The sequence below is a fragment of the Protopterus annectens genome, chromosome 7.part0 (assembly GCF_019279795.1).
Source record: "Protopterus annectens isolate FY-2018-M chromosome 7.part0, PAN1.0, whole genome shotgun sequence".
Classification (NCBI taxonomy): Eukaryota; Metazoa; Chordata; order Ceratodontiformes; family Protopteridae; genus Protopterus; species Protopterus annectens.
In genome coordinates this window covers 498,165,181-498,183,468 of record NC_056739.1, presented here as the reverse complement: position 1 = coordinate 498,183,468, position 18,288 = coordinate 498,165,181, and the positions used below count along the sequence as shown (strand labels likewise).

At 41.3% G+C, this 18,288-nt stretch overlaps 1 protein-coding gene across 2 annotated transcripts in view; it reads left to right on the top strand.

Moving 5' to 3' along the window:
* The first annotated feature begins 1,974 nt into the window (after positions 1-1,974).
* Positions 1,975-18,288, top strand: part of LOC122806565 (procollagen C-endopeptidase enhancer 2-like) — a 329,452-nt gene continuing 313,138 nt past the window's right edge. The window contains exon 1 of one of the 2 annotated variants that reach the window (XM_044077101.1): positions 1,975-2,155. In XM_044077101.1, the coding sequence (XP_043933036.1) occupies positions 2,067-2,155 (89 nt within the window). In that variant the 5' untranslated portion in view covers positions 1,975-2,066. Of the gene's footprint in view, positions 2,156-2,889; positions 2,911-18,288 lie in introns of those variants that run through there. The other variant, XM_044077102.1, reaches the window with a different exon arrangement.

Sequence of the window (18,288 nt, the reverse complement as noted above, 5' to 3'; positions counted from 1 at the left end):
ATAAAACCTAAAGTTTTGTACCTGTGTTACGTCTTTAACAGAAAATGAAAAAACAATTTAGCATGTCAGCATTTGTGAATGCCAAACTTTGTCTGACATGCAAAAAAATAAAAACCATCAAAAATGTGCCAATTTTAATTGCAAACTAAATAAAGCATTTACAGTAAGCAAATGTTGTGTTGGTTTTTCTCATTTTGGATCATAAATACTTTCACTGATCTCACTGATGGTTCAAGAGCTGGTCTGTATCCAAAGAGAAAGAGAGACCTGTTTATGAATAAAGCAGAGCATTGATGGCATTTCTGCCCCCCCACACACACACACACACCTCCCCAAACACTTGCTTAAACTTTAATGAAAGTGGGAAGCCCAACAAGAAACAGCGGAGACTCAGAAAGAAGTCTCACTATAACAGTATCATATTTGGGGGAAGGGTATTCCAAACTATGTGCACAAACAGGTTTCGTATTGATGCAGGCTAACCTCTGGATGACTTGAGTTTTCTGCTGAACTAAGCAAGGCATACCCTAGAGTGTGTTTTATCAGTGCTGTCAGCCGTAGCAGCATTCTATGTCAGAAGTGCACACTGTGTAAAATGAAATAACAAACGGAATTCACTAGGTAAGTGAGTACAGTGGCACTAAGGGTTTTCAACCTATATAATGATTTCAACATAGAAAGCAAACATGTGGGCTGGGCAAATATATTATTCAAATTCATTGATTAAAAACTGCATCTGGATTGACATAAGTACAGCAGTGGTAGCAAGAGCTAGGAAAAGGAAAACAGATGGTTTCGTATCTTACTGTCAAGTGGAATCTGTTTATTTGGGAGGAATATTTGTGGTGAGCATATATGCTGTTACATGGGGAAGAATATCAGGCATCTTTAAATTAGTATCAAATATGTCACTGCAGAGGATAGTACTTACTTTGAGCAGAATGAAGAACTTGTAAAATGTCTAAATAGGACTTTCTCAAACTTTAACAAGTATTAGAGACTGCTATACCTATTAGAGCAAAGTATTATGGGATTTGTAGTTAAAGGCTATGTCCAGTTTTCTATCAAACAGAATAAGGCTGATATAATCTGTCAAGATGCAGTGATCAGTAAAACATTTAGCATGCAAATTGACATTTGGGAACAGCATCAGGTTTAATAAATCAGATTATTATTTGTCCTGTTTACCTTTATTTAAAATAATATGCAGAACAGCTTCATCATCGATAATTTTACAGTGATCTAAAACTGCTACTAATTTTATATTGCATAACGTGTGGAAATCAATATATCTGGGGTGATACCAGGTATAAGTAAGTTCATCTTGCTTAAAAAAATATTTAATAAGCCTTCAGACTGTGAACAGTGTTAATAAATGAAGGAAGACAGGCTGAAGAAAGAATTAGTGAAGAAACAATGGGAGCATAAGAGGAAGAAACCAAGAAAAAAACTTTTACTTAAAGCCAGAAAACATATTAAACTAGATTTTAAAACCAAACTTGATGGTTTGAAGTTTTGTTTTTCTGTTGCTTTTGCTTTTTCCAGTTTTATATATAAACATATATATTTTAATATATATATATATATATATATATATATACACACACACACACACACACAAACAGTATAGCTATCTAATTATATATATATATATATATATATATATTCTGCAAAACATAACATAAAATGCACAGTCTCACTGCATCTCCTAATTTACAGCAGAGATGTGCAAAGAAGACTGTGTTTGTTAGTGTTTAGGGCAAAAAGAATGTAGATGTTCATCATTAATATATCTGGGAACTATCCTGTCTTGAAACACTAACAGAAGATTTTTTGGATTTATCCTTCTGTCTGCTTCAGAGAGCTGAAACTGTTTCCAAAAATGTTCACCCCCCCCAACATTCGACTTTGATTCCTACAGTCTTATTTATACACTACTCCGTCCATCTGTTAGTGATTATACCCTCCCAGTGAGTCGGAGCCTTAGAGTTCTGGGAAAGGCATTTAGGCTGGAAACTGCACAACTGACACTGCGTTAGTCAGGGTTTGCCTTCCTACATGACAACATGAGGTATCTTCTCTTCATCTCAATAGTGGTTTTCTTCTGGACACAGCCAGCATCCTGCCAGAGGCCATCAACACAAAACAGAACAGTGTAAGTGATTTTTTAAACCATTAAGTCAGAATATTTCTTGCATTACTCTGAAAGCATTAGCAGGAAGAAGTTTCCCAGTAGAAGAAAAGTTCATGATTTCTAATCCCATGTCATTTTCATTTATATAAATCAATTGTCCCTATTGTGAAGATTAATGTGTGTCTCTCACGATGGATATAGTACTTTTTTCCTGTGGCTGAGAGGGACATGATGTCCATGTGGACTTAGGTTCAGTTTCCATAACTGACACTTTTTTCTTACTGTAGGGCACTGACTCAGAAAAAACTTACACTAAGTCAAACTGTTTTCCAAAGAGCAGCGTGTTATTGCATGAATTTTAATACATTTGTCAGAAATTGCCCAGAAAGTGGGAGTCATAAGATTCAAATCTGTAGATCTGTAATACATTTTTTTGGCATCTGCAAGCTGTCTTTGCACTGATGATCAGTCCTGGTGTACTGGAAATTATATTTTTTTCACAGCAAAGTAATTCTGACCCAATCAGCTCTTATCAAATGATGCTTGGCTCGTGCAATGCAAATAGTACTTTTTTCTGTGGCTGAGTGGGAAATTATGTCCATATTGACATGGGTTCAGTTCCCGTGACTGACATTTTCTTTTTTTTTTATTGCTATAGGGCATGGACTTTCACAAAGTTAAATAGCTTTCCAAACAGCAGTGTACTAGTACATGAATTTTAAGACATTCGTTAGAAATTGCTCAGAAAGTGGGAGTCACGAGATTCAAATCTGAAGGTTTGCAATACTTTTTTTGTGAGTGCAAGCTATGCTTTTGCACTAATATTTTGCACTGATAATCAGTGTTAATTCTGACACACTCAACTCTTATCAAGTGATGGCTATCATAAATTTTTCAGCCAAGTTTAACAGAAAGGAAGGATGTTCACTGCTTCTGTTGCTGTCAAGATACGTTGTTTTGCAGTGTTTGTACATTACAAGACTGTTAATTCACATCTTTTTACATCACACATGCTGTGATTGAGATTGTCCATTAAAGATGCCAAATAAGCCTAAAATCTAAGATTATAGTAGGCGCATAATCATGTTGTATTTGGTATTCTCTTGGTCAAGAGAAACTGCCAAACCATATTTATAATTCAATAATTTAAAATGTTTATGTGTAACTCTAAAATGACTTCAAGTTTTTTATTCTTCTTTTTTCAAGACATTTAGGCTACAACTCTCCGTAAAATGTATGCAATTCTTGGGGTGGCAGCATACTTACAGAACCAAAACTGTATTAATTGAGCAAAAAAAAAAAAAAAATAGGACAGAATGTTTTCAGACAGCTTGCATTGCTAGTACTGCATCAAATTAATTACCCTAAAATGGCTCTGCTTGGGAATTAAAATAAGATTCTTGAGTAGTTTTTATTGTTAAAAGTGGTAGCCTGTGTGTACTTCTGACAGCAGGAAGCACAAGACCACATCAAGATGTTTAATTTATTCATATTAGCTGTGGATCACAAATAACTGACTTTAGCATGCCAAAAATATAGATTTCAGTTAAGGGCTGAAATACACAGTACAAATTATAAATGAGTTTGTGTCTTTATATAAGAAGTAAATAATTTATTAACAAATGGTTCAAGAAAATTGATTCATTCTAAAATATTTTTATTAAAAAAAGCACGTGAAGTTTTTTTTAAATATGAAAGAAAATATGTAACTAAATATGCAAGACATATGCACATGGCTACACATATGTATATCTGTGTTTGTTTATATGTACTGAGCAGCTTGTTAAATGAGCCTCTCCATTAAAAGCACTGACACAGAACCTCACTAAACAAAAGGAACTAAATGATACTTCTTGTCATCATCTTCCACTCCAAGTACCCACCTAAACTTGCAAGTCTTTGAATGCATTTTGAAGTGGATGCTGAGTAATGCTTTGGGGCACAGACTTGTTTGTTAGTTGAGTATTTTGCCATGCAGGGCAGGCATCATTACTGTTAGCATCATGTTGCAGTCAAACATCCCCTCCTATTATGGCTAGCATGTGGTAACCAGCTGCCCCATTTGTTATTGTTATCCATCACAGGACTGGCTGTACCTTGTCCATAATCCCATAATCATATGTCCAGTGTTAACATATTGTATTCATTACATGGTCAGATGTCCACTGTCCATCATGGCATGATCAGATGTTCCTTATTATCATTATCTATTGCAGGAACACATATCCACTGGCCTTCATGTCATTATCAGATGCCCCCTGCTGTCATTGTCCATCATGCATTAATTTCATATCCTTTATCATGCAGTAGTCAGGTGTACCTTCTTGACTGCTTTCTATCTCATGGCACTCGTATATCCTCACTTATCATTATCCACCATGTAATAATTAGATGTCTCCTTCCAGCATTGTCCATCACGTGGTGGTCAGATGTTCCCTCTTGTCATTGTATCTTTTGTAGTGGTCAGATGTTCCCTGGTTTGATTGTCTGTTTGTAGTTGTTAGATACACCCTTATTTTTGTTTTTCAGGGTGACATGTATCTAAAATCCATAACAAACATACATAATGACTGATAGTCCCCAAAACAGAATTAGTCCTGAGCCTTGTGCGTTTGTCATTTGTGGAGACTAGTGAAACCCCAGCCACTGTTTTTCTTGAAGGGGAAAGTGCAGTATATAATCACCCATCATGAACTCCCACATCTTATGAACCTTGTCTCTTTTATATTAAGAACATCACCTTAGAGCAAAAGTGCTACCATTGTAACATAAGCTAGACAAAAATATCTACAATAGTGTCACACTAATGAGTTTGCATCAGTGTGTTTTGCTGCCCTTGTTTTTTGCCAACTCAGAGGATTAACAAGGAGTACAAGTCCAGGTGTAGGCCAGATCTCACCATCTGCTCCTTGTTAGCATCTTGTAGTTAGCAACATGTGTGACAGTGCCCTTGCAACAAGTTAAGAATCTCTCTGTCTCTCCCTCTCTCTCTCTCGCTCTCTTTCTTTCTCAGTGCTGCTGCATTGAAGCAAATCCAGACTAGTCTTCTTACCCTAGGACATGAGGGAAAATTGTGCACATGAGAAAATAAGCCGCATGTTTCATTATGGTAGCCTGACTGTTTGGACCATTAGACTGCTACTGCTAAGACCAAACTCTGCAATCCTAATATGTTTAGTGCCAGGTCTGAGAAGCAGAAATGAGGTCTGACATCTACTGCACTCCATAAATAAAGTCAACTTACTGCCTGAGCTCCAGCTACTGGAATGTGTAATAGAAGGAATGTAGGAATAATCGGTCCTGAATATATGCCAGAACCAGGTGAAACCTCCATAGACACAGTATATATAGTGAATACAATGTTATCAGTTAAAGTGTCACACTGGGAAAATGGCATTCTATTGCCTACTATGATGGCATGAGATCTTAAACATAGTAAAATGAGAAATTAGACCACTTTATTTAGAAAATTTTCATAAATGTATATGTATTCTGAATATAATGCAACAATAACTGTTGCAATTGCTCAGATTAGGTACAAAGAGTCTTCGCTCTGGAAACAAACTCAAATAAATAAATAAATCCATAAGCAATGAATCTAAAGTAAGCATTCTTCTACTGCATGATTATAGTAAGGATATAATAAGAAACAGGGAGCAACAGCTGCAACCGCAAGATCCGTGCTAAGAACACATACTGCAGTGTGATCAGTACAAAATGCACATACTCACCACAATGTGATCTATACAAGAGCACATACTGACTGCAGTATGATCTGTACAAGAGCACATATTCACTTCAGTGTGATCTGTAGAAAATGCACATAAAAACTATAGTATGATCTATACAAAATGCACATACTCATTGCAGTGTGATCTGTACAAAATGTATATAATCACTGCAGTGTGATCTGTACAAAATGCACATACTTACTGTAGCGTGGTCTGTATAAAATGTATATACTCACTGTAGTCTGGTCCTTGGAATCAGGCTTTTAGGTCATAAGATATTCCTTCTGGGTATATTTGGTTTAGGATACATGGCTGAAGTGAAATTCAGCTGCAAAGATATGGCTGTGTCACAAACTGACTATGGACCAATAAAGCATGTACCACCATAACCAGAGCTTCAATAACCAACAAAAAGAGGACAGGTGATGTGAAGTGTGTTGTGCTTGGTGTACAGTACATGCTTATGTAACTACAACATGTAGAAATGTGCTACAGTATGGAGTATATCCTGCATGCTCCTGTAGTCACAGTATATTAAAGTAATGTTCCCACGATGATGTGAAGGGGAAGGAATGCTCCACAGAAACACCATTAATAAAGACATTGCCCATTGTCCATTGCATTTTCACTGACAATGACATGCCCGCTGGGCATCCTGCTACTGATACCTGACATACTGCCCACTGTCTCTATATGCCTATGATGCCAAGGACATTATAATTACCCCTCCATGCCCTTGGCTATTGAAGCTGTGGGTATGATGCTGTATGCTTCTCTGTGCCTGCACATGGTCAAAATAAGCATTCTTTCAATACACTTGTGACGACCGTGCCCTGTCCCAGCAATAAAGGAGCCTCAATCCTTACCACTAACACCAGGGAGGTCATCTCATAGAAGAGAAAAGTATAACTAATACACGCAGTAAAGTACAATTTCCCTTAAGTGCCCAGAGAGATCACAGTCAGTCTGGGGCTGGTTGCTCCCTTGCTCTCCAGGTTCCCAATAAGACTCCCCACTGGCACAGCTATAGGGTCCAGATCTTAGCCTAGCTGGCAAGCTAATCTCCAGTACCCTCTCTGTCCAACCAGTACTTTGTGTCCCTGCCCAAGTAGCTGACACACCACACACACACTTTGAAAAGAGGTTATACAACCACACAGACCCTCCTGGGAAAAAGGCTGGCACAGGTTCTCGAGCTGTGCCCCTTTACCCAGGCTATACGGAAGTAGTTACTGCCACCACCAGCTAATAAATATCAGCTACTCAAAGGCCTTTAAAAGGGTGTCCAGTTATTACTGTGCAATATTATTATCCAATGGTAGTATGACTAACAGTCAAGGCTTACTTTAGAGTGGCCTACTACAATAACCTCTATAAATGTGCAATGTACTCTAGAGGTTATCTACACACAAATCAACCACAGGTAGAAGGTTTTAAAAATATTTAATAATAAATAATTAAAACACAAGACAAAACTGCTACACCACAGAGATATCTAAGAGTTCAGAGATCACACAAAAACTTAAAATAATACAGTAGGACAGGTCTGATTTCAAAGGAAAATACCTAATTAATCTTTACTAGCTTTAACTATTCCTACAAGAAATCACAGTGCTAAAACTTACATGTGAGCATTAGGCAGAGTGCTGATGAGTTAGATGTCAAAAGTCAAAATGCTTTCAGTCTCTTGTGAGAAATAGTATTTAAACATTACTAACAAACATGTCTCTAAGGCCATCCCAAATTACATCATTTTGACACTTAGGTTTTCTCAGTATTCATATTGCATCATCTTAACACCTGGTCTGAGTTCTCAGGCCACAAACTGCATTATTTAGCAATTTAACACCTGCACAGAAACTTACAAAAATAGAAGACATTTCACATGTATATTCTAACCAAAACTAGAGCAATAAAGCACATTCCACATCTTAATTCTGGTCATAAACTTTAGCCTTACAACAATGAGCATGAAACCTTCATCTAGCCGCAGTGGAGCCGAATTATAATATGAAAGGGTCACAACATGCTTCACTGGGCCAGTAGAGTGCAATGTTGTCACATATTTTGCAGTTCCACATTTCACAGTATTCTTTACACTCAAGAAACATGCCTGTATTTTACATTTATTCACAAATACCAGAATTTTATATAAAATTCTATTTGACTAGGCTGGCAGCCTTTGCCCATCTCTCCCCAATCGTCACATCTCTTCCCCTCCGGGGAACTCAAGAAAGTTTTTCAAGTGCCCCTTGAGAAATATCGCTTGAGAGTGTCAGATCTATCTGGGTGTACCTCACGCCATTCCTTGTCTTGAGAGCCCATCTGCACTGGCATTGTTACTCCCACTGTGGTGCTGCACTGACATAGCATATGCTTGCAACCCCAGACTCCATCTTAGCAACTTGGCATTTTGCTGACTGGCTCTGTTTAACCATGTTAGAGGGTTGTGATCTGTCATCACAGTGAATTTTCTTCTATACAGATAAGGCTGAAGTTTTTGTAGTGCCCACACTATGGCTAGACATTCCTTTTCTACCGCTGTATAGCATTCCTCCCTGGGTTGGAGCCTATGACTGAGATAAACCACTGGGTGCTCTTCTCCCTCTGAAAAAATATGGCTAAGTACAGCCCCCACCCCATAGTTTGAAGCATCCACCTGCACAACAAAGTCTTTGCTGTAGTCTGGATTGGCTAACACAGGGGGTCCTCCCAAAGCTTCCTTAAGCTTCTGAAATGCCTGCTCACACACTGGGGTCCACACTACCTTATCTGGCCTTCTCTTCCTTGTCAGGTCTGTGAGGAGAGCAGCTATGGTACTATAACTGGGAACAAACTTTCTATAGTACCCTGCTGTCCCCAAGAATGCCCTCACCTGATTTTTGGTAACAGGTGTAGGCCATGCCTGAACAGCTTCCACTTTGGCAGGTTCTGGCCTTATTTTACCATTCCACTCTATGTCCTAGGTAGGAGACGTCTGCCATACCCACCTGACATTTGCTCGGCTTAATGGTCAACCCTGCCCTCTGTAGTCTGCCCAGCACCTCTCTGACATGATGAAGGTGCTCTTGCCAGGAATGGCTGTAGATAGCAATATCATCCATGTAAGCAAGGGCAAACCCTCCTGCTCCTGCTAAGATATGATCTACCAGCCTCTGGAAAGTCACTGGGGCATTCTTCATCCCAAAGGGCATCTATGTGATCTCATACAAGCCAAAAGGAGTCACAAAGGCTGACTTCTCTCTAGCACTGGGAGTCAAGGGCACCTGCCAGTAACCCTTGGTAAGATCAATGGTTGTAAGATACTTAGCCCCACCCAGCTGCTCTAGGGTCTCATCTGTCCTAGGCATGGGGTAAGCATCTGACTCTGTGTGACTATTTAATTTCCTGTAATCCACACAGAACCTGGTGCTGCCATCCTTCTTTGGCACCAACACTACTGGTGAGGTCCAGGGAGTGTTGGAATCTTGAATCACCCTTAGTTCCAACATCTCCTGTACCTCCTCCCTCAGAGTCTGTTTGACTCTCTCAGGCACCCTATAAGGGGCCTGCCTGATAGGCCTTTGGGGTCCTGTATCTACCTGGTGCTGCACCAAGTGGGTGCTCTCTAGTTTCCTGGTGAATATGCCCCCAAACTCCTGCAACATTGCTAGGATTTCTCGAACCTGGGTAGGAGATAGCTGCTAGGACATTGCTACCCCTTCCACCGAGGTGTTAGCCCGAGCCTCACTGAGGAGATCAGTCACAAGATCACTGTCAGACTCCTCCTGCAATCCACTGCAAATCCTCAGCACAAGGGCCTCCCTATCATGGTAAGGTTTCATCATGTTAACATGGTACAATTTGTGCCCCTACCATCTGCCTAGCACTTCCACCATATAGTTAACATCACATACCTTTCTTACCACCTTGTAGGGTCCCTCCCAAGCTGCTTGCAGCTTGTTGTGTCTAACAGAAATGAGAACCATTACCTGCTGCCCTACAGGATACTCTCTAGCTCAAGCATTCCTGTCATATTACACCTTTTTCTGTTGTTGGGCTTCTGCCAGGTGCTCCTGGGCCAGGCCCATGAGTTCCCTGAGCCTTGTCCTGAGGTTCAGGACATATGCCACAACAGACTCCTTGTGAGACTCACACTCACCTTCCCACTCATCTCGAATTAAATCTAGACGTCCCCTCACCCTTTGCCCATACAGCAACTCAAAGGGTGAAAAACCTATGAATTCCTGGGGAACCTCTCTGTAAGCAAAATACAGATGGGCCAAATATTTGTCCCACTCCCACTTAAACTGATCTGCAAATGCCCATAGCATGGACTTGATTGTAGGGTTTAACCTCTCAACAAGACCATTAGTCTGGGGTTGGTAGGGGGTGGTCTTCATGTGCTTCACCCCGCAGGACGTCCACAGACAAGCCAGCAGGACTGACATAAAATTGGCACCTCTGTCAGACAGTATTTCCTTTGGGAAACCTACCCTGCTGAAAATCTCTAGCAAAGCATTTGCCACCTTCTCTGCCTCAATGGAGGACAAAGCCACTGCCTCAGGGCATCGTGTAGCACAATCTATAATCACTAGGATATACTTTTTCCTTGTGGAACTTGGGGTACTCAGAGGACCCACAATATCCATAGATACCCAGTGAAATGGCTCCTCAATCACAGGCAAAGGCATCAAAGGAGGTCTCACCTTGTCTCCTGCCTTGCCTACCTTTTGGCACTGCTCACAGGTCCTGCAGTACTCTGTTACATCTCTGGAAATTCCAGGCCAATAGAAGTTTTGCATAATACGCCTCTTTGTCAGTTTGATGCCCATATGACCTGCAAAGGGGATATCATGGGCTATGGCTAGAAGCGCCAGATGGTAAGCTCTAGGCACTACCAACTGCTGTACTCTCTCACCTTCTAGCCCTCCCTCAGGGGTCCACTCTCTGTACAGTAACCCTTTATTCCAGTATACAGATTCCCCCTTCCCTTGAGAATCAGGTGCCTCCCTAGCTACCTGCCTCAGGCCTTGCAGTGTAGGGTCTGAGAGCGGAGCCTGTCTCAAGTCTCTCCTTTTAACCCTTCCCAGCTCCCCTTCCACAGAAAGTCTGGCATCCTCTGACAGTGGTGCCTCACTGTCAGCCTGGGTACTACTACTCACCTCTACCTTTGCAGTTACCTGTCCAAGGGGACATCAGTATCCACAAGCAGCTGTGGCTCACATTCAGTCTCACTGCTACAGTGTAGCTCACTCCCTGAAGTAACCACCTCAGCAGTCCTGGCTGCAAGTATGCAGTCTATCAGGGTCTCCCCCAGGCTACCAGACCCACATGTGTGTCTGCTAGCCTCACTGCCTATAACTGCATAAGTACATAGTACTGCCTCATCCTAATCCTTCCTTCTCAGGACATCTGCAGGATGGTAGTTCCATATCCCTGTTGTCTCAAGACAACCTACTGTTGGCATTTTGTTTTTCCCACTTACTTGGCTCCCTCACCTTTGGTTCCCCACCTTGCCTCCGTGGACACATGTATGCCACATGGCCCCATTGGTTGCATTCAAAACATTTAACCCTAGCTCCTGGATGTGTACCTGGACTAGTGGCTTCCCCTGCTACTGGCAGATTCTGTTGGGGCAGTCTGTGCTGCCCACCATGGGTTCCTTTAGTCCCATGAGCAGTACTGGGGGTCCCTTTCCTATGCAGGGCTGCCCTGCTTGCTAAGTATAGGTCTCCCTTCTTCTCTAACTCCTCTGAAGTAGCACACTGTTTATTAGCTAACCAGATCCTCATGTCCTCAGGCAAAGTGCTAAGGGCTTGTTCCCTTACCAAAAGGTCTGCCAGCCCTTCAGAAGTGGTGACCTGACATCCACTCACCCAGCTATGAAAATAAGTGCTCAGTTCAGCAACATATTCACATACATTTTCATCTGCCTTGCGTCTATGTTCACAAATCTTTTCCTATACATTTCAGGTGTTAGCTTAAAACATTCTAACAAATGTCTTTTTATAGCAGTATAATCAAAACATTCAGTGTCATGCATTTTTGCTAAAGAAGTTACAGCTTTACCATGGAGTAAGGGGGTCAGGAACCATACCCAGAGCCCTTGGTCAACTTCATACTGTTTACATACCCGCTCAAACATATGAATGAAGCTATCAAAATTATCCCCCTCTTTAAACCGTGGAAGAAATTTACTGACCTTTTGTGCTTCTGGGGTCCAGTTACTCCCTTCTCCATTACCTCCATGACTCTGGCGAAGAGTCAGCATTTCCCTCTCATGCCTCCTCTGCCATTCAGTTTCCTCAGCTTGTAGACTACTCATTTTCTCGGCTGCTTCTAGTTCCATACACCTGGCCTCCAACTCAAGTCTCTTTAGCTCCAGCTGGATTTTTAAGTCCACTGCAGAAAGGTTGAGCTGTCCATTCTCCAAGGATACTGTATCTCCGCTGTCAGTCTGATTGTCCTCCAGGCTGCTGTTTTCTGATGCAGCTGTAACCAAGGCTGCAATCAGGTCTGTTTTAGTCAGGTTTCCATGCACAAGTCCCCTAGCCCGGCACATCTCCTCCAGCTGGCTCCTTGTCAGCTTTCCATACTCTTCTGCTGATATGCTGCCTGCTCACCCTGACTAACACTAAGCTAACAAAAGAAATAAAACAATTGTGATCTGAACTCTGAGTATACACTGCATGGCTGTTTTAGAGTACAAAACCCTTTTAGAGATCACTGTGCATAAACTACAGGAATTTGCTCTACCCACACCACTACAAGCCAATTAGTGTGAAGCAGATCCCACCACTGCCAAGCACTTGTGACGACCGTGCCCTGGTCCAGCAATCAAGGAGCCTCAATCTTCACCACTAACACCAGGGAGGTCATCTCCAAGAAGAGAGGAAAGGATAACTAATACACACAGTAAAGTACAATTTCCCTGAAGTGCACACAGAGATCACCATCAGTCTGGGGCTGGTTGCTCCCTTGCTCTCCAGGTCCCCAATAAGACTCCCCACTGGCACAGCTATAGGGTCCAGATTTTAGCCTAGCTGGCAAGCTAACCTCCAGTACCCTCTCTGTCCAAAAAGTGCTTCGTGTCCCTACCCTGGCAGCTGACACACCACACACACACTTTGAGAAGAGGTTATACAACCACACAGACCCTCCTGGGAAAAAGGCTGGCACAGGTTCTCCAGCTGTGCCCCTTTACCCAGGCTATACAATAGTAATTACTGCCACCACCAGCTAATAAATATCAACTACTCAAAGGCCCTTAAAAGGGTGTCCAATTATTACTGTGCAATATTATTATCCAATGGTAGTATGACTAACAGTCAAGGCTTACTTTAGAGTGGCCTATTATAATAACCTCTATAAATATGCAATGTACTCCAGAGGTTATATCGACACAAATCAGCCACAGGTAGAAGGTTTTAAAAATATTTAATAATAATTAAAACACAAGACAAAACTACTACACCACAGAGATATCTAAGAGTTCAGAGATCACACAGAAACTTAAAATAATACAGTAGGACAGGTCTGATTTCAAAGAAAAATACCTAATTAATCTTTACTAGCTTTAACTATTCCTACGAGAAATCACAGTGCTAAAACTTACATGTGAGCATAAGGCACAGTGCTGATGAATTAGATGTCCAAAGTCAAAATGCTTTCAGTCTCTTGTGAGAAATAGTATTTAAACATTACTCACAAACATGTCTCTAAGGCCATCCCAAATTACATCATTTTTGACACTTAGGTTTTCCCAGTATTCATATTGCATCATCATAACACCTGGTCTGAGTTCTCTGGCCACAAACTGCATTATTTAGCAACCTAACACCTGCACAGAAACTTACAACAATAGAAGACATTTCACATGTATATTCTAACAGAAACTAGAGCAATAAAGCACATTCCACATCTTAATTCTGGTCATAAATTTTAGCCTTAAAACAATGGGCATGAAACCTTCATCCAGCTGCACTGGAGCCGAATTCTAATATGAAAGGGTCACAACATGCTTTACTGGGCCAGAGTGCAATGTTGTCACATATTTTGCAGTTCCACATTTCACAGTATTCTTTACACTCAAGAAGCATGCCTGTATTTTACATTTATTTACAAATGCCAGAATTATATATCAAATTCTATTTGACTAGGCTGGCAGCCTTCGCCCATCTCTCCCCAATTGTCACAACACTCATAAAATGTGTGGTGTGTTCTTATTAGTGTAACAGCCTCAGAGATAATTATATTAAGTTCAGGTATGCAGGAGCAACCTTGACCTGACAGCAGAAAGGTTAAGGCGCAGGACTGCCAACAGGTAGACCTCGATATGAAACCTGGCTGGGGAATAAGAGGGCAGCAGCAGTATCTGTGCAGAAGACAGGCCTGGCACTCTTCTTCTGTAATATGTTACAAAACCTTGTGGGGTCTTCCCATAGAGTTGCCATGAGTCAAATTTGACTCAGAGTAATTAATTGCTTTTATGTAGGGGAAAAGCTCCCTGCATGCAAGAGGCAGAAGCTGAAACCTCCTCCAGAAAAACACATACTTTTAAAAACTAATTTGATTACTTTCTTTGCAATAATACCAGTTGTTGACAACATGATGTCTGATGGACTCTCATGGAAACACAGAAAGGTACTAACTACTTATATGGCAGTAATTTTATTATTTCCTAGCAGATTTTTATTCACGTATGTGAGAGCATTCAATGAAAATACAATTTCTCAAAAAAAAGACACATTTTTATTCAGCTGTCATTTATGTACATGTGTAGAAAGCATGAAGCTGTATGCAACCCTGTATGAAAATGTAGAAAAACAGATTAAACACGTACACTTTTGAGAAATTGATTTTCAGTGAATTGCCACACTCTATACACAGAGTATACTCACCACCTATTTGATAAATTGTATTTTTCAGTGGCAATACAAGAAAAAAATAACATTATAGGTCCAATTCCAAAATACCTGTTCTCAGCATAAATGACTTACTTCGGTATAATTTACCAAGTAAGTCATTTACACTGAGAGCAGGTCTTTTGTAATCTGGCCCCTGGTGTAAGGCTGGTTACAGATAGACCTCATACTGAAATAAGTCACTTACATCAACAACAAGTCTTTTGGAATCAGGGAAGGCTTATACCAGACTAAGTCATAGGATCATAGGAGGTTACTAGGCTAAAGGCCTCAGGGCCCTTACAACCCTAGCCAATTCAGCCCATGCTCCCAAGGAGTCAGCAACTACTGCCCCTGTCCAAGAGGGACACAAGTGAAATCCCTGGGGTGAATTTCTGGTTACCCACCTAATTGTCCAATTTGCACTTAAAAAGTAGCAACGAGGGGCTTTGTTTAATAATTACACGAAGCTTGTTCCAAAGATGGGGCAACCTCTGTGAAACAAATCTCTCTCTCAAGCAAGTTCTGTTGATGTCACATACCAGGTTAAGGTCCTTTGAGTGAGTGACCCATGTGCCATGTGATTTGTGAATGTGCAGCATTTCCTTTAAAGCTGGGATACAAATTGCTCTATATGCAAGGCATAGGTCACCTCTGAGCAGTCTGGATGACACAGAGTAAAGTGACAATGATTTCAGTTTGTCCAGATAAGACAGATCTTGAAGACCCTGAATTTTCTTTGTAAGGAACCTTTGTGGCCTCTCCAATTGCAGCTGGTTTGGAAAAGAACATAACAAAGGGAACGTTGTACTCTTGGCCTGATGAGGGAAGAGTACATGGGGTTATATCCTCTTTTATTTCCCTGAAGGCAATGCCCTTACTTATGAGATGAGCAATACAAAATGCCCTTTTTACCACTGTGGAGACATGGTGATCGAAGTTAAGGTTGCTGTCAACCTGTGTGCCCAGATCTCTCACCACTGACTGTGTGCTTGAGGTATTGCTATTGATGTGGTAGTTTGCAAGAACATTACCCTTGCTGAAGGGGATGATAATGCATTTTTTGCATTAAGTTTAAGACCATGACTTTGGCACCAGTCATTAGTCTGAATAAGATCTTCTTGCAGGATGTTGACATCTCTAGGGGTTTCAATGAACACTCCCATTTTGTAGTCATCATCAAACTTTGTCAGCCACAGTCCTTTAGTTTTTGCCTGTACTTCAGAGAAGTAGATTCTGAACATTAGGGGTCTCAGAACTGATCCATCAGGAATGCCACTGGTTATTGGTCTGGTGATGGAGGTGGAGTCTCCTATTTTGACTGCATGAGTTATATCAGTAGGCTAGTTTGCAACTCACCTGACAATATGTGGGTTGATACCCAACTAGATGAGGTTATCAATGATGCCTGAGTGGGAGATTGTGTCAAAGGCCTTGGCTAAGTCTAGGTAGGCCACATGCACACATTTGCCCTCATCTACGGCTTTGGTGACTGTCTCGAAGAAGTCCACCTAGTTTAAAAGGCAAACAAGCTGGGGTCAAGCATTTGGAGATTTCCTATATCTTTGTTAATAAGGTCCATGATGATTCATTCCATGGCCTTGCAGATAAAGCTGGTCAGACTAATGGGTCTATAGTTACCATGGTCCATGGATGCTTCCCCTTTGTGCAAAGGGTTGATGATAGCTGCTTTCCATTCCTCTGGGATGAAGACAGTGCTTAGGCTGTATTTGAAAAGTGTGCTCAATGGTGATGCTAATTCCTGTTTTAACCCATGTAAAACACACCCCAGGATGTTGTCTGGTCCCATAGAGGCTGTGTTTTTGGCCTTGGGGAGGGCATTTAAGACCTACTCCTTGGAGATACTAGGCAAGGGACAGGTGTTGGGGATTCTTTGAGGTATATGTGGCTGAGACAGGGGAGTAAAGTTTTCACTGGACCTGTCAGACAGCAGGTTTGCTACATCCACAGGTTCTATATATGTAATACCATTAACTATGAGTTCAGCTCAAATCTGGGCCTTACCTTTGAGGTTATGGGTGTAACTAAAGGATGCCTTGTGGTTATTCTTAGTTAGGAAAGCTAATGTGGATTTGTAGCTAGCTTTGGAGGACTTCACTAGGAGTCTTATTTGCTTGTTTAAGATGAGGAGGGAGTGTTTCTAGTTTTGAGACCATTTCTTCCTACTCTTAGACAGCAATTTCTTTCTCCTATTATATAGCCTATTAATGGCAGTTGTCCACCAGGCAGGTTTCTTTTTCCCTGAAGATTTTGCTTTGGTTCTATCTGGTATGGCATAGTAAATACAATTGTACAGGTGGTTGTATAAAGCATTTGTGTATAACTCAGCATAGGTGTCTGTTCCATCAGTGGGGGGGGGGGGGGGGCTATGAAGCTATTTATGCCATCACATAAAAGATTATAATTGGCCTTGGAGAAGTTTTTAAATCTAGTTGTTGCTGGGGGGGGGGGGGTCTTGTGTTATAGTTACTTATAGCAAGGCTGATTTGTGGTGAGATCTCACCAGGGATGGCCACACACTGGGGGTGGTGCACTGGGCCCCCATGTTGGTAAGCACCAGGTCCAGGATGTTTGAGCCCCTTGTGGGTGTGTCAACTAACTGGTACAGGGCATTGGAGTTAACGAAGTCCAGGAACCTTTGAGCAAGTGAGTTAGAACATGTATAATTTACCCAGTCTATGGATGCGTAATTTAAATCACCCAAAACCAGGGTGTTTGGCTGTATCTTGATTTACTCAAGTAGATCCAAGTAGGCTAAGTGGATGTCCTGATTCATGGAGGGGGTTCTAGAGCTGGCAATGACCTGAAGAGGGGTCTTACCTCGGTCAATTGCACCTGAAGTAATTCAAGGGAATCATGCTGTTTAACCAATCCAGAGGTGTATTTTTCTTTAATGAATATTGATACACCATGTCCTTTAGTTCTCACACCTTCAGTTTGTGGTCTGAACGTGTGGAAGGAAATTTAACCTGGTACAACTGAGGTACTCTCCGCAGCCTTAAACCAGGTCTCAGTGACTGCACAAATATCAGCATCTTCCGGGGTGAGAACTGCTTCAGTGCAGTTTCTGGTTTAGATTCCTAGCATTTAGCAGCATAACCTTGAGGTTGTTTTTAGAGGGTATTTTTATATTGGGAATTTTGTTCTTGTAACATTGCCTAAAATGGGCACTATGGTAATGGCAAGAGCCTTAACCATTTACCGAAATCCCAGGGGTGACAGATGAAGACCATCTCTGGCAAAGCATCGAGGTCTATCAACCATGTCATCTCAGGCTGACATATACTGAATCCCCTTTGAATTACACCAGAAACTAAGCCAATTGTTGAAGTCAATCATTTTTTGTTTGTACTGAGGTATCATCCTAGGCGTAGGTAAAATGCCGCTTAAGGCTAGGGACATACCTGCCTGAGACACATAATCTGAGAGCTCAGTCATATCGCTCTTCATATAGTCTAGTGAGGTACATCTCAAGTCATTCACACCAACATGAGGTATGACGGAGTCATAACAGTGC